This window comes from Ursus arctos, unplaced genomic scaffold (genome assembly GCF_023065955.2).
Source record: "Ursus arctos isolate Adak ecotype North America unplaced genomic scaffold, UrsArc2.0 scaffold_6, whole genome shotgun sequence".
NCBI lineage: Eukaryota > Metazoa > Chordata > Mammalia > Carnivora > Ursidae > Ursus > Ursus arctos.
The window spans coordinates 80,232,334-80,247,101 of record NW_026623078.1 but is presented as its reverse complement, the minus strand read 5'-3'; the positions used below and the strand labels follow the sequence as shown (position 1 = coordinate 80,247,101).

At 43.3% G+C, this 14,768-nt stretch overlaps 1 protein-coding gene across 3 annotated transcripts in view; it reads right to left on the bottom strand.

Moving 5' to 3' along the window:
- The window catches only part of KHDRBS3 (KH RNA binding domain containing, signal transduction associated 3), a 185,546-nt gene that overhangs the window by 30,193 nt on the left and 140,585 nt on the right, over positions 1–14,768 (bottom strand). For all 3 annotated transcript variants that reach the window (XR_008957876.1, XM_057308077.1, XM_026495373.4), the window contains one exon: positions 12,761–12,843. Coding sequence is in view for 2 of the 3 variants with exons in the window: in XM_057308077.1 (XP_057164060.1) it covers positions 12,761–12,843 (83 nt within the window). In the remaining variant the exon portion in view is untranslated. The remainder of the gene's footprint in view (positions 1–12,760; positions 12,844–14,768) is intronic.

Sequence of the window (14,768 nt, the reverse complement as noted above, 5' to 3'; positions counted from 1 at the left end):
GTAAAAAATCTTATATTTTGGTTACATCTAAATGAAATGCTCAGAAAAGGGAAATCTATAAAAACAAAATGAGATTAGTGGTGGGATGGGGCTGGGGCCACCAAAGGGATTAATTATAAGAGTTGGAATTCATTGCAGTGATGAAAAAGAAAAAAAAAAAGTTCCCAAATGGGATTATGGTGACATCACACAACTTTGTAAATTTACCAAAAGTGATCCCTAAGTATTTTATGTTTTTTGACGCTATTGCACACGGTCTCTCTGGGGGTTGTCTTCCACTTGCTAACTGCTAGTCCGTGGAAATACAGGACTTGTATACTGACTGCATCACAACTGGCAAACTGACTGATTAGTCTGAGTAGTTTTTTTAGTGGGTGCCTTAGGATTTCCAACTACCTGATCATGTTATCAGTGACTAAAGACAGTTTACTTCCTCCTTTTCCATCTGTATGCCTATTGCTCCTTTTCGCTCACCTTCCTGCACAAATCAGGCCTCTGAGCACAATGCTGAGTGCAAGTGGAGTGTGGGCAAACCTGCTCTGTCCCCCCTCTTCGCAGGAACGTATGGAATGTTTCAGTGAAGAATGATGTTAGCTTGAGGGTGTGTGTGTGTGTGTGTGTGTGTGTGTGTGTGTATGTGTGTGTTCTCGCAGATGTCTTCTATCAAGCTGGGGAAAACTGTCCCATATTTCCAGTTTGCTCAGACCTCTATTTGTTATTAATCATCAGTATATGTTAAATTTTGTCAAATTTTTTCCTGCATTTATGGAAATGATCACATGATTCTTCTCCGTTAGTTAATGTGGTGAATTACACTGATTTAGTTTCATGTATTATATAAATCTTGCATTGCCGAGAGAAACTCTATTTGGTCATGATAAAGTAACTGATTTTTGATTTGCTAATATATTTTGGTAAAGGAATTTGCAATTACGATCATGAGGGATAATCTCCCCATCATCTCAAGATCCTTAATCCCATCCATAAAGTCCCTTCTGTCATGTAAGGGAACATAACCACAGGTCCTGGGGATGAGGATGTGGGTATTTTTGAGAGCCATCATCCTGCAAACCAAAGCTGTCACAGGCCAAGGCAACAGTCTCCTGTATCTTCATAGTTTTAAGTCTGCAAGCTCCTTCAATCATACTGAGACTAACAGACAGGAAGAATTACTGCAATATATTCTTGGACAGTTGAAACATTTTGTTCCAAATTATTCAAAAATATCTTATTCCAAAGGGAAATTTGAAGTTTCCTTTTAAAAAATTTAAAATTACAAACTCAAATGGAAGACAATGGACATTAAGGATGCCAGAAGACACCAGACAGACCGCTCAGAGGTCTTTTGTACAGACGGCTGGTCCCATAGATGTGCTCTCGGGCCAACTCTGTTCTCTCCTTCAAGTCTTTGATCACCTCCTCCATGAAGCTGAGCACGGCTGTCATAGTGACACAGGAGCAGCACTAGAATTTAAGTACTACAAGGGCATGATCTTTACCTTTTTTGTTCATGGATACTTATTAAGCTCCTGGGATACTTCTAGGAACACAGTAAGTACTCAATAATTGTTTGCCGAACGAAAGAGTGGAAGACTCTATAGAAATTCCAATACTGCATTTCTTTGGGAAACAAACATTGACTTAGCAACTACCTGCTAGGCACTGCGAGAAGGGCTTTATACATAACACCTCATCAGATAACGCTTACTAGTCCAGAAGGATCGTTCCCAATGTTGGCAGCCCATCGAAATTATCTGTAGAGTTTAAAAACTTTCCGATAGCTGTGCTACACCAAAATTCAGATTAAAAATAACAAACAGAAGATTGGTTTGGGCACCTACTTTGTTTTTGCTTGTTTTTTTTGTTTGTTTGTTTGTTTTAAGGCTGTTTCAGTGATACTTCTAAACAGCCAGAGTGAGGACGACATGCATTCTCACAGGAGACTTTCAATGCTATCAGACTTTTTACTGTGTTTCCAGTAAAGAAACTTTTAAAACAGATATAGACTTCTTAAATCTTATCCATTAAACTGAAAATCACAGACAGATCACTTCTCTGACTGGTATTGCAGGAGGTATGGGGAACATAAAGACGAATACAAAGGGTCCCCGCTACGGAGAGCCTCTCTATATAACAAGGAGACAGATTCTCAGTAGTCTGGTAGGTACTACTGGAGAATGGAGACGATGAGAGTATTTTGAAAACACAGAAGACCAGCCTAGTGCTGGACAGGGGATGTGCCATGAAGAGCGGGTCGGAGAAGGCTGCTAGATGGCAAAACCACAGATTCAAGGAACCGCCACTCCACTGCAAGCAATTTGGCAAGGATGAAAATGTAAAGAAAAGCAAGTTACCCTGTTTGTGCCATCTTGGAAAAGTCTTTAAAGAAATGCATGTAATTTTTATAGAAATATATAATCACAATGTCTTTAAAAGGTATGTGTGAAGAAAATAATTGAAGGAGCCACGAAGGAATAAATTTACTCTCATACTTCATGCTTTGACATCTACTTCGTGAGTATTGAGTGAATTACCCACAATTCAATATAAGGTTAGACCATCGGTGGGTGACCCGACGTGAGGCTACAGATAAAAATCGGGGCCAAATCAAGAGTGGCCTGGCTACCATAATGGCTCCTACTGGATGGGATGGTCCTCTCCCAATCCTTTAGTCCATCCTGTTTAAAAATTAATTGCTAGCACTAACAATATTGTTATATTGGTAAGATTACAAACTGCCAAGGCTGAACACCATGTCCCTCTTCAGAAATCTTGTTTTTCAATTTGCCATACATGCTTTTCACCCCTCTGTAATCACATTTTCCTTAATCATAAACTTCAAATGATCCAAGGGGTAACCACTACCCTGGAGAAGCACAAGCAGACTCTGCTGGAATTGTAGAACATATGGTATGTAACCATACTGTCTTCCCAAATTCAAAAATTCGGAATCTAAGACTCTTAGCCCCCAGGATTTTAGATAATTGAAGTAATGATGGCTATCGACGGCATTTACAATGTGTCAGAATTGTTCAAAGAGCTTTGTGTCTATTAACTCATTTAACTCGGTAACCATCCTACGAGGTGCTTACTGCTACTATAGCCCGCGGTTTCCAGATGTGGAACCTGGAGGGCATGTCCAGTAACAGGGCCTCAGCTGTACCGCCTGCCGGCGCCGAGCCGGGATTCAGATCCACTGGCCCCCCACCCTCACCGACCAAGTCCTGACTTGGCCTTCATAAAGGTACCGTTTCATCTCTGTTACTTTGGCCAAGGTGATACAGATAGGTCTCTTTCCTTATATCTAACTGTCGTATCTCTTTCCAAAACTGTTTATTCTTTTTAAAGAGCTTTTAAACATACTCGCTCACACTGTCAGACACTCACTGTATATAGTAAGTTCAGGCATTTGCTGTGCAAATACCGAGTCAAAGTTTACAAACACTTTTGAGGCTCTTGATGAACACTTGTAAATTACTTTCCGAAAGGAACATATCCCTTCATGATGACAAATAGAGGGGAAAAATCCAATCTCTACCATGTCTGAATTATGTCAGCCTCTAAAGTCGTAAGTCCGGTAAATGAGGTTTGACTAGATTCTGAGAAATGCAAGCACCCTGACATTCTCTATTATAAATCATCCTTCCCAAGTAACTTCAAGCTTTGACCTCAAGTCTGTGCTTCCAAACATGTTCTGATTCCAAACAATCTAAATTAAATGAAGCCTTCAACACCTCTCTATTTCGCAAATGGGGAATCAAAATGACATGTATAATTTTATTCAGATTGTTAATTTGTTGGGATTTTACTGACTGCAGTCTTCCTCAGAAAAAGGCTGAACAAGTTTCTAGATGCAGAGACTGTACTCCTAACAGGTGCACAGAGAGGCAGCAGAGCAGCGTGCTCAGACCATCAGGGCTCCCAGGCCAGCCCCAGCACTTATTTCCCATGTCGCACAAAGTCTGTGCCTCCGTTTCCTCATCTATAAAATGGGATAATAATAGCCACCCACTGCCCTAAGGCTGTAAAGGGCGCCGTGTGGGGTGCTCAGTCTGTGCAACGTTAGCTAGCTGACTGAACTGCTGTTTACATCACAGCTGCCTTTCCATCTAATCACAATCTCGTAAGTCAGATATTGTCATCGTTTCACAGATGAGAAAAGACTGGAATAAGTTAAGTAATGCGGCCAAAATCATGCAGCTAAGGAAGTGATGGGGCTGGGGTTCAAACCCAGGTGCACCTGGCTTTATAGTCCACAGTCTTTTAAACTCAATCACATCCCAAAATAACTAAATCCATACAGGATTTGTCTGGAAAATTCTTCTAAAAATCAATAAAAATACATTTTAAGGATGTGTGAGACATGACGAAAGGAAACATGGGTAGCGTCAGAGCAGGTAGTTTGATCTAACAGACCTTCACGTGTCATAGTGAAGGTTTAAAATCGGGGTCTGGTGAGCAACACCCCAACTTTACGGAAGCCCTGTCGCACACCCCGCATCTCGGCAGCGACTCCCCGTGCGTGCGCTCCGCAGCACCTGCGGCGGCTCTGAATGGCTGATCATAAGCACCGCGTTAGTCTTCTCAACGCTGTTGAGCAGATGGCAGCGCTAAATCCAAATGATGTAGTACATCTCCCCGGTGGACTCTGTTTTCACATCCTGCCATTATTCTGCAATTCCTCCGTGATCAATCTCGTGCATTCTCAAGAACGCGAAAGAGCGAACTGACAGCGGCAGGTGATTTACGGCCGCCCGCCCGCGTCTGCCCCAGGCCTGTGCTCCCGCGTACGCATCGAGGTCACGCACGAAGATTCCGAGCGGTCAGCACAGGAGGGGTTTTATCCGTGAGAACCACCGTCCCATCTCAGGCTTGACTCTTACGACTGAGGAAGCTGAGGCTCGGAGAGTGTGAGCCTGACCAAAGGCACGTAGCTGACAAGTCAGGCTTCGCGCCGGCTCTCTTCAAGCCCAAGCTCCGGTTCTTCTGCTCAGCTTGGAGGCCACAAGTAGAAGAACCTGGCCCTGGACATGTGGAGCGTACCCCCCTGTGGGCTTGCTTTCAATACAGTCAAAGTATCGAGTTTAGTAACCCCAAGGGAGGCCCGATCCTGGCGCCGGTCCACTGACCGCCCCGCCGTCTCAGCAACGGCACACCCCAGCGGGCCAGGACCCAGTAAACAAACGCGGAGTGCGCTGATGGCCACACTGCAGTCCCTCCCAGACGGCTCGCAGGACTTCGGTCGCCCATGTGCACCGCTCATCCTACCAGTGACTTCACATTACTCTCTGTATTGACTTCGTTTTCACTTCAACGTACACCTGAATTACAGCAATATTCATGAAATCATGTGCTTGACATGCTATTTTCCCCGTGACTTTAAAATCTATCATTAGAACTGTAGGAAAAAAGGTCTGCCTGTGTGCCATCTGAAATCGTGTTGTGAAGCATCCGTGGTATGTATACTTTTGGAAAAACACTCATAACAGAAAGAAAATGTTCTGAAATCAAATGTCACCAAGGGGGTAAGTTGGACCACTTATTAAATCTTTCTCTGGTCTCGGTGTTCTCAAGAATAAAACGGGGATGATCATTTCCACCTGTTAAGGTTAAAGCTAGTATCAGAGGAGACAGACCCCGCCCCCCCACACACACACCCCGGAGTGTAACCAACGCTCTGCAGTGGGCGCTCAGCGCGTAATGACCATCATCAGAGCAGTTCTCGTTCCTGCCAGCACTTCAGCCTGCTCGTTCCTTCCCCCTTCCCTTCTAGGTGATGCCTTCACCTTTTTACGATAGCCCTCTCTCCCTTCTTTCTTACTAGAGTCTTTGGCTGAGAATTAAAGAATTTATGCATTTACGGTGTAATTTGGGTTCATATCTCTGCTTTTGGCCAATGTCTACACAATTCAGACTGGACACGTTTGTCGACAGCTTACACTTAGTTTGCGCCAGGAGGCATCGTCGGTAACTGCAGCAAGTAGACAAGAGCCCAGAGGAGCGGGCGAGGTGAAAGTATACCTCTCAAGGCAGAGTGAGCAAACTCTTAACCCACGCCAAACCAGTCCTGCTTTTAAAAGTCCTAGACGGGCAACCATGACACCACACGCACAGCGATTATCTTCTGAGAAACAGCTTTACTGATGTTTACATGGATACAACTTAAGTTAAACAACAGGTCGTTTCTAAAGTGAAAATTCCAAATCCTCTTCCGACCTCCGTAGCCGGCCCTTGGGAAGGCGTTGCTGCACACATGATCCTAAAGCTGCCTCGAAGCAACAGCAACGAGGCGGCAGGCATGTGGCAACGTTAGTTTTTGTCTCATTGCTTTCCTTGGATTTGGTATTTGAAAACAAACCAAGAGTACTCACGGCTCTGGCAGCTTCCCTCACCCCGCCTATCTGGATAAAGGGGCTTAGGTGTTGTTTTACAAAAACAAGTTAATATGATTTTACGTTTTAAAAAATTTTTCTCAGCTGGATAATGGTGCTTGGCATCAGACAAAAACCTGGCTCCGGTACTTCTCAGCTACGTATTCTTGGGAAAGTTGCTAAACATTGCTGTCCTCAACTTCTGTGTGTGGGACACTCACCATGGAGGGCCACTGTGGAAACCAGGGATACTGTATGTACAGAACAAAAATGCTGAGTGCTAGACTCAATAGATCCTCCCACACTGGCAGCTATTATTCCTAATTCCTGTTTTTTTCAGAAATTCTAAGTGCTTTCACAGAGATTTTGGAGGATGGGATGAAATATGTAAAGTACGGTCAAACCACAAAGCTCCTGGGAAACTGGAATGTCGTACTAAAGTCACCCGGAAACTCACTATTCTTACCACACAGCCAGCCACCTATGCTCGGGGTATTAACACTGTTTTTGAAACCCTTTTTGTTGTTTTTATGATCGCAATAGGAATCAAATACTCCTTTGAGAATTTACAATTACTAGGCACACGAACTAAGATACTGTGATAATTTTAATAAAAGTTATATAAAAGGTTGTAAACGTGATGACTTGATTTACAAATTTATAGCAAGATGATTATTACATTAAACCTCAATATATTTTCTCCCCACATAGTTACCTTCTTGTGTGTAAGAGCACCTGCAATCTACTTTCCCAGCAAACTTCCCGAATTCAATACAGTGTTATTAACTATGGTCATCGTGTCATACAGCTGCAGGTGTTTCAGGACTAGAAATGAAACATCCAATAGAGAACGGATTCTGTTTAATCTAGAATGTGGTTTCTCAGAGTTGAAGTGAGGACTTCTGTGAAGTCTCAAGTCATATCAGTGGAGGGGCAGGTGCCTGAGGGCTGAGGTCATCTATTACCTGCTCTTTTTATTCACCATTGCTATTCAGGAGGGGTGTCTAAAGAAAACAACCGATAACTATTTTTGAGTCAATGCATATTAGAACAATTCCAATATTATAAAGAATAGTCCATACTTCTCTTCACAGTAATTGTGTTGACAGCTTGTTACTCATTAAACGCGTGAAGTTAGAGAAACAATGCTGTGTTTTACACTACAATATTAGCGCTATCAAGGTCATTACAAAAATCAATGGGGAAATGTAGCTGAACTATACTGAATTTTCTATCACTCTGCAGGGATTCTCATTTGTACTCTAATTTTAATACAAGGTATTTGAAAGTTGGGAGAAAAAATTCCTAATTTGTAAAACCCCCTGAGAGGTCTATAACAAACCAGTGTCATAAAATGATTCCAGCTTATAAAGTCTAAGCGTCATTACTGAAAGGGACCCTTTTGCACAGCAGGTGACAACACCCAACGGGCAGCCATATGAGCCTGCTGTCTTGCTCCATTTTGTTTTCAATACATTATAGCCGCTCAGTTTACTAATCCCAGTTTATGTTACATACTGAAGCTGACCATCCCAGGGGGGAGTAGCCCTCCAAAAGGTCCCCTCTCTCTTCTCATTTTCCCCGTAAATCATTTACTCACACAACCCTTCCAGATTTTCTAGTGCCTTTCCTATGTGAGATGAGATGCAGAATAACTGAGACCTGGGGAAGGAGGGCAGGAACTAGGATTTACTCAGCACAATGCCCTAACTCTCTCACAGAAAAGACACCGTGGATGACACGCCTTCTCCCTCCCCCCCAACAACTCCCACAGACTGTGTGGGCTTTCCTGCCTCATTCAGCGTTCAGGCTGACCATCTACAGAAGAAACAGAGTTATACATTTTACAAGCTGAGGCTTAGAGAGGTCAAGTAACTTGCCCAAAGCCATATAACCAGAAAACACTAAAGCGGGGTCTAAATACAGGTCAGCCAGACTCTTACCCACTGTGGCGCAGATCTCCAGAACGGTTTGATAACACATTTGTATCAGAAAGAAAACACTTCTGGTCTTGTAACTGTTGACTGTCTTTGTGTAACACGCGCACTAGAGTATCAACAAGTTCTGTTTACACGTCACAAGAAGCATCGCAATGGAAATTTTAGAAGGATGAATACGGGTTGACCCACTCTAATTTTCTTTCTGCACCCGGTGAGTTGACTTGCTTTCCCCAAGGGCGTGGGCCCTAATCTGGAGGCACTCCAGCGTGCCGTTGTGCCAGAGAGAGAGCGAGCCAGAGTCTCTAAGTGCATTATCCAAGAGCAATTTGTAATGTGAAGTTCTCTAGCAGCCGCATTTAAAAGAAGAAGAAGAAGAAGAAGAAGAAGAAGAAGAAGAAGAAGAAAAAGAAGAAGAAAAGAAAAAGAAACAGATAAAATTAATTTTAGTAATATATTTATCTTATTTTCTTTATTTCATGCTGAGTTTTGGACTCCGGTGTGTCTGCACAGCCACGCGAGCGAGCGGCTGCCGCGTGGACGGTGCCGGTGGAGCTCTGCTCAGGCCCGTGCTTCCACACCGTGATGCGTCACAGAACATTTTCAGGAGAGCTCGGCCATCTCAGAGCAGACCAGGTACAGAATCCTGCAGTCATACTGCACCTGACAACTACGGCACAGAATGCGCTTTCGAATTCTGATTGAGAGAATTACTGAAGTACGAAATTAATTTTACAGACCCCGAAGTGTCAAAATCAAGGAATTGTAGACCACAGATTGTTGAGTGTCACACGGTATTATCTATTAGTGAACACTGAGGCTGTATGCTCCTTGAGAGTAGTGGCACTGGATGCTATTTGCTGAAAGGATCTAATGTAAAATTGGAAAAATAAGACTCTTAATTTCATTAGTGTGGCCTACAACGTTAACACACAGCATAAATGAAATTTTAGGTTTGATTAAGGTAGCCCAAGTCTGACAAGGCAACACTTCCAGCTCGGATGGAGGCCTAATTCCTATGGGATTCTAAGGCATCACAAAGTATTAGATTTTGGGGCGCCTGGGTGGCACAGCGGTTAAGCGTCTGCCTTCGGCTCAGGGCGTGATCCCGGCGATCTGGGATCGAGCCCCACATCAGGCTCCTCCGCTGAGAGCCTGCTTCTTCCTCTCCCACTCCCCCTGCTTGTGTTCCCTCTCTCGCTGGCTGGCTCTCTCTCTGTCGAATAAATAAATAAAATCTTAAAAAAAAAAAGTATTAGATTTTTGAATACTGTATATGGGAAATACTAGTAGGAATTCGTGCCAGCACTGAAATCAAAGCCATGATGAGAGGAGAATGGAGAGGCAATGGCAGAAAGGACAAAGGGGATGCCGTGGGGCCCAGCTGGGTCTGGACCACTGCTCAGTCTGCTGAGTGTGGATCAGCCACTTCACCTGAGCCTGTATGTAAAGGGATGACATGTTTAGACCAGAGTTTTGCAATATTTCAGGGCGTGCTGAGAGGGGAGAGAGGACCGAGAGGACCAGGCACAGAGTAATGCACGACAGCTGAAGATCCTTGCTAGTACTCACTCTCTGGTCCTGGGGAGGAGCTGAAAGTCTGCTATCCTAACAGGTTTACACTGCCTTTCTAATTCTGAGACACAGAGTGTTGTGCTTAAGCCAGTGTTATGGTATGTGCATGTTATGGGCTGGACTGTGTCCCCTGCCCGAAGCGTATGTTGAAGCCCCAGCCCAGGTACGTCTGAATGGCACTGTGGTTGGAGACAGGGCCCTCAGAGAGGTGATTCAGTTCAAGTGAAGCCCTGTGTGGGTCCTAATCCAATATGACTGGTACCATCAGAGGAGAAGAAACGTGGACACACACGGAGATACCAGGGATGTGCATGCACAGGGGACAGACCATGTGAGGCCACGGCGAGGCGGCGGCCATCTGTGAGCCGAGGGAAGAAGCCCCAGACAACAGCAAATCCCCCAACACCTGGACCTTGGACTTCTAGCCTCTCTAACTGGGAGGAAATAAAATTCTGTGGCTTAAGCCACCTGGACTGTGGTAATTTGTCACAGTGACTCTAGCAAACTCATACAGTGCATAAAAGCATCTTTTCATCCTACCCCACAGTACGGCTGCTTCCCCTCCCGTTTACAGTACGGCAGCTGCTCCGTCGTGCCTGAGGCGCTGCGGGGAGGACGCGTGCGGCCGTGGACCCCGGGGCAAAGCCTGCTCTTCTGCTTGTAAGCTGCGGGATCCCAGACAAGTTCCCTAGTTCTTGGAAATCACAGTTTCCTTCCTCTGGAAAAGTACTGATGTTTATGTCACAGGTCATGAGGATTAAATGACTACTCAGAATACCTAACAAAGAGTGGCTTCTACATTTGTCAACGTGGGCAATTCTCACACAATTCTCTGCCCTCCTTCAGTTGTGGTGAGTTGCAACACTGAAAAGATCACTTCAAAGAAGGCAGACTGGCTGTCAGGCAAGATGTCTCTTTAAGTGAGTCTTCCCTGACATTTAAAGGACTTATAATGTACCAGCCTCTTAATTGGTCTCTGCCTCTAGGCTCACCACCTGTCAGTCCAGCCCCTCCACTGCCATGGAATGACACTGAATTCAAGCCAAAACGCACCGTCCCTGGCGTGTAACTCTTCGGGGCTCCCTATGGCTGGCTGGCTGCAGCACCGAGCCTCAGCAGCCCGCAGGGAGTGTGTGGCCTGCCCCCCTCCCGTGCAGCACACCTCCCAGCTCTACAGAGGAAGTGCAGTTCCAGACACCATTCACTGTTCCAAACCCCATGCCCTGCTATTCCAGCTCTGTGAAATGCCCTTCCCTGTTCGTACCCGAGAGACTCCCACTCGTGCTTCCCTTTCTCAGTGAAACGTGCTCAGGATTCTCAACCAGACTTTAGCACTGGCTTCTTCTGGAAATACGGAATTTTTCCTCAGACCTCTCACAATGATGATCATATTACATCGCTTTGGCGTATTTTGCTGCTGTTGTTATTGTTGTTTCCTTCTAGCCCGTGAGCTTTTCAAAGAAAGAGCCTTTGTCTCAATAATCTTTGTATTCCAAGCATTGAGCACAGAGCCCAACACACTCGGACATTCAATAAATGTAAGCGGAATAAATGACTGAAGGAGTGAGTGCTTGTGATCCATCATATTAATAATGTCACCATCATCATTATTATCGTTATCACAGCTTAAACTGGAAAGGCTACAAGCTTTCTGAGTCTGGGCTCACATTCTGGACTGGTCATTGACTTCTCTGAGATACAGTGACTCCTGCTGTCACCATTCAGATTAAATGAGACCTGTAAGTAAAGGCTTACACTCCACATGGGACTTCTGGCACATTCCTCAATCCTTCATCTCTACAGTGGGAACGGTGCCACACACTTGATACGGTTGCCGCGACGCTTACACCAGGTACCGTATGTAAAGTCTTGGCTTGCACCCATCAGCGCCAGTCCCCTAGGCTGTGCCAACACTCTCAAGGATGGAGCACAGTGGTCCAGGCTCCCACTCAAAAAGACCCGTTGAGAGTCTAAGTTTGAAGGTTCTTAACTGTTACAAGTTATAGGAGAAAAAAATCTAACATGAGCCAAAAACAAGAAAGAACTTCATATCCCTGCCAACCTCAGTACCAGAGCTCAGGAATAACTACGTGTTCGAAGTTACCTGGAACTACATGAGTTCATCAAAACAACCACATAGACCTTATTTTTTTATGCTTCATAAAGCCAACATTTTGTCTTGTATATATGTCTGCCTTTGTCCTCCACTTAGAATTTTAAACATAAAGCAAGAGGTTTCTAGACATTTAAGAAAACATTCTGCACAGGAATAAACACTGATTTCATATATTAATGAACATCAAGGTATATTATCACAAGAGGTAACTAGAAAGCTCTATTTTGCCTCTGATAACACTTACTTATTTCTGGGTAAATACCTCTTTAGAAAATGAATTGGAGCCACCTCATTACTCACAGATAGGAATCTGACATTGTTAGAAAACAGGATCACTGCTGCTAAGACACAGAAACGTTATCTGAATGCCAAACAAAAACTTCTGGGCCTTTCCACCTCAGGCACTTACAGTGTAGGATATTTACACATTGCTGATGTGATTCTAAGCCCCAGCACTTGCATAGCCACAGACTTTGTAGACACTGTTCCTCCTCAGAATATATTGAACACTAAGTTAAATTTTTAGAGTAAAAAAAAATTTCAATTTTTATTTTTCAAGCCTCATTGCTTTAACACTACAATAAATTTGGAGGAGTAATACATGCTAGTTGGTAGGACCAAGAGTGCTTCTTCAATTAAAACAAACAAGAAACAAAGCAAGCCAAGTCACAGTACCCTCGCCGTCCAATCATCCCAGAGTGTATATATGTGGATGGGCAAAAGTGTCTGTTAATAGGGTCTAATCAGAGATCAATGCTTACCTTTGGGCAGGGGTGCTATAGCTGTTATCATAGGAATCATAACTCTGTTCGTCATAAGCAGTGCCATATCCATCATCATAGTCCTAAAATAAAATTAGAGAAGTACAAAAAAAGGTCAGAAAAGTTTCTGGAAAAAAAAGAACCACCCTGCTTTTAGGGACTCCTTATTAATTCAGCTACACTTAAATATATATCTAGGTATAGTGTAAAGAAAAACATAAAGAGTAATATCAGTGAAAATGACAAGTAAGAACCTCCCAAATTTTTTTCTCTAAAAAAGCAAAAAGAAGCTGGTAAAGATTGTCAGAATCAACATTTTCAAAACTCTGAAAATTAACAAAAGGTTTGCAGAGATCTAAGGAGCATTTATTTTTAAAAACTTGGCTGAATCTTGTTACAAGCAGTGAGTTCTGTGATGTTTTAATGAGTCCTTTTCCAGCCCACCATTCCCAGCTCTGCAGGAGCCTTGAAAACCAACAGCTGTAACCACAGTGGACACCAGCAGGCTGGAGGCCACTGGAGGAAGCAGAAAAGGGTAGAGTTCTTTCAAAACCTCATTCCCAGAGGATTGTATTTGGCCTGACTTGGAGCTCATCCAGTGCAAAATGCCTTTTCCCTGAGGGTATTCAAAGAAAATAATTAGAGACAATTACATAAGGTTTTAGCTGTTCGAGATGGTGAAGCAAACAACAGTCTAATCAAAAGCCAGCAAGAGAAGTGGGAGGATGAGATATCCATTAGCCCTTTGAAGAGCTCTGACATACTCCTGGGAATCTAGAAGGCTACATGCGTGCATAGCACCATGCAGAACCCCAGGAAAGACCTGGGAAGGTCCTGATCTCTCTCCTTGGGATGACCTGCAGGTTCAGCACAAGAAGGAAAGGCAAGGCCAAGGAAAGAGTCAGTTGTAAACCAACTGGCTGAGTCTTAATGACTTTTTCCAACATGGTAGGGACTTAGTTTGCAGGCATTCAATAAAATCGCTGTCCAGTCATTAGCTGACCACTAAGGTAACAGGAGGCACTTCAGTGACAACACATAATAAAATTCACAATATTAGTTTGGAAAGTCACTAAATAAAAAAGGAAAACAAAAAATACTGGAAGGAAGGAGAATCTGATTTCCACAGTTGACACATTAAGTTAAATCTCTAGTTTTATTTTTTATTAAAGATTTTATTTATTTATTTGAGAGAGAGCAAGCAAGAGAAAGAGAGAGAGAAGCAGACTCCCCACTGAGCAGGGAGCCCGATGCAGGACTCGATCGCAGGACCCTGGGATCATGACCCGAGCCAAAGGCAGACACTTAACCGACTGAGCCACCCAGGTGCCCCTAAATCTTTAGTTTTAAAAAGAAATTAAGTGATATGCAAAGAAACATGGAAGTATGGTTCATACACAAGAAAAAAGTGATCAACAGAAACTGTCCCTGAGGAAGCTGAGACACTGGACTCACTAGACAAAGACTTTAAATAAGTTATTTGAAATATATTCAAGAAACTAAAGGATACTCTGTGTCTAAAGAACTGATGTATGAAAACAATGCCTCATCAAGTATAGAATATTAATACAGATACAGAAAATAATAAGGAATCCAAAGAAATCTGAGTTGTAAAGTATAAAAAGTAAAATGAAAAATTCACCAGAGAAGTTCAACAGCAGATACAACTAGGCAGTAGAGAGAATAGTGAACCTGAAGGCAGATCAATTGAGATTATCCAGTTTGAGAAAGAAGATATAAAAAGATAAGGAAAAATGAACAGGGTCTCAGAGACTTGTGCACCATCAAACAGGAACATATGCATAATGTGATACCAGAAAGAGAGGAAAGTAAGGAGCAAAAAGATTATATAGAAAAATAATGGCTAAAAGCTTCCCAAACTTGATGAAAAACTTTAATCTACATACCCAAGAAGCTCAAAAAATTCCAAGCAGGGTAAGCTCAAAGAGACCCACATTATCATCAAAATGTTGAAAGACAAAGACCAATGGAGGATCTTAAAGCAGCA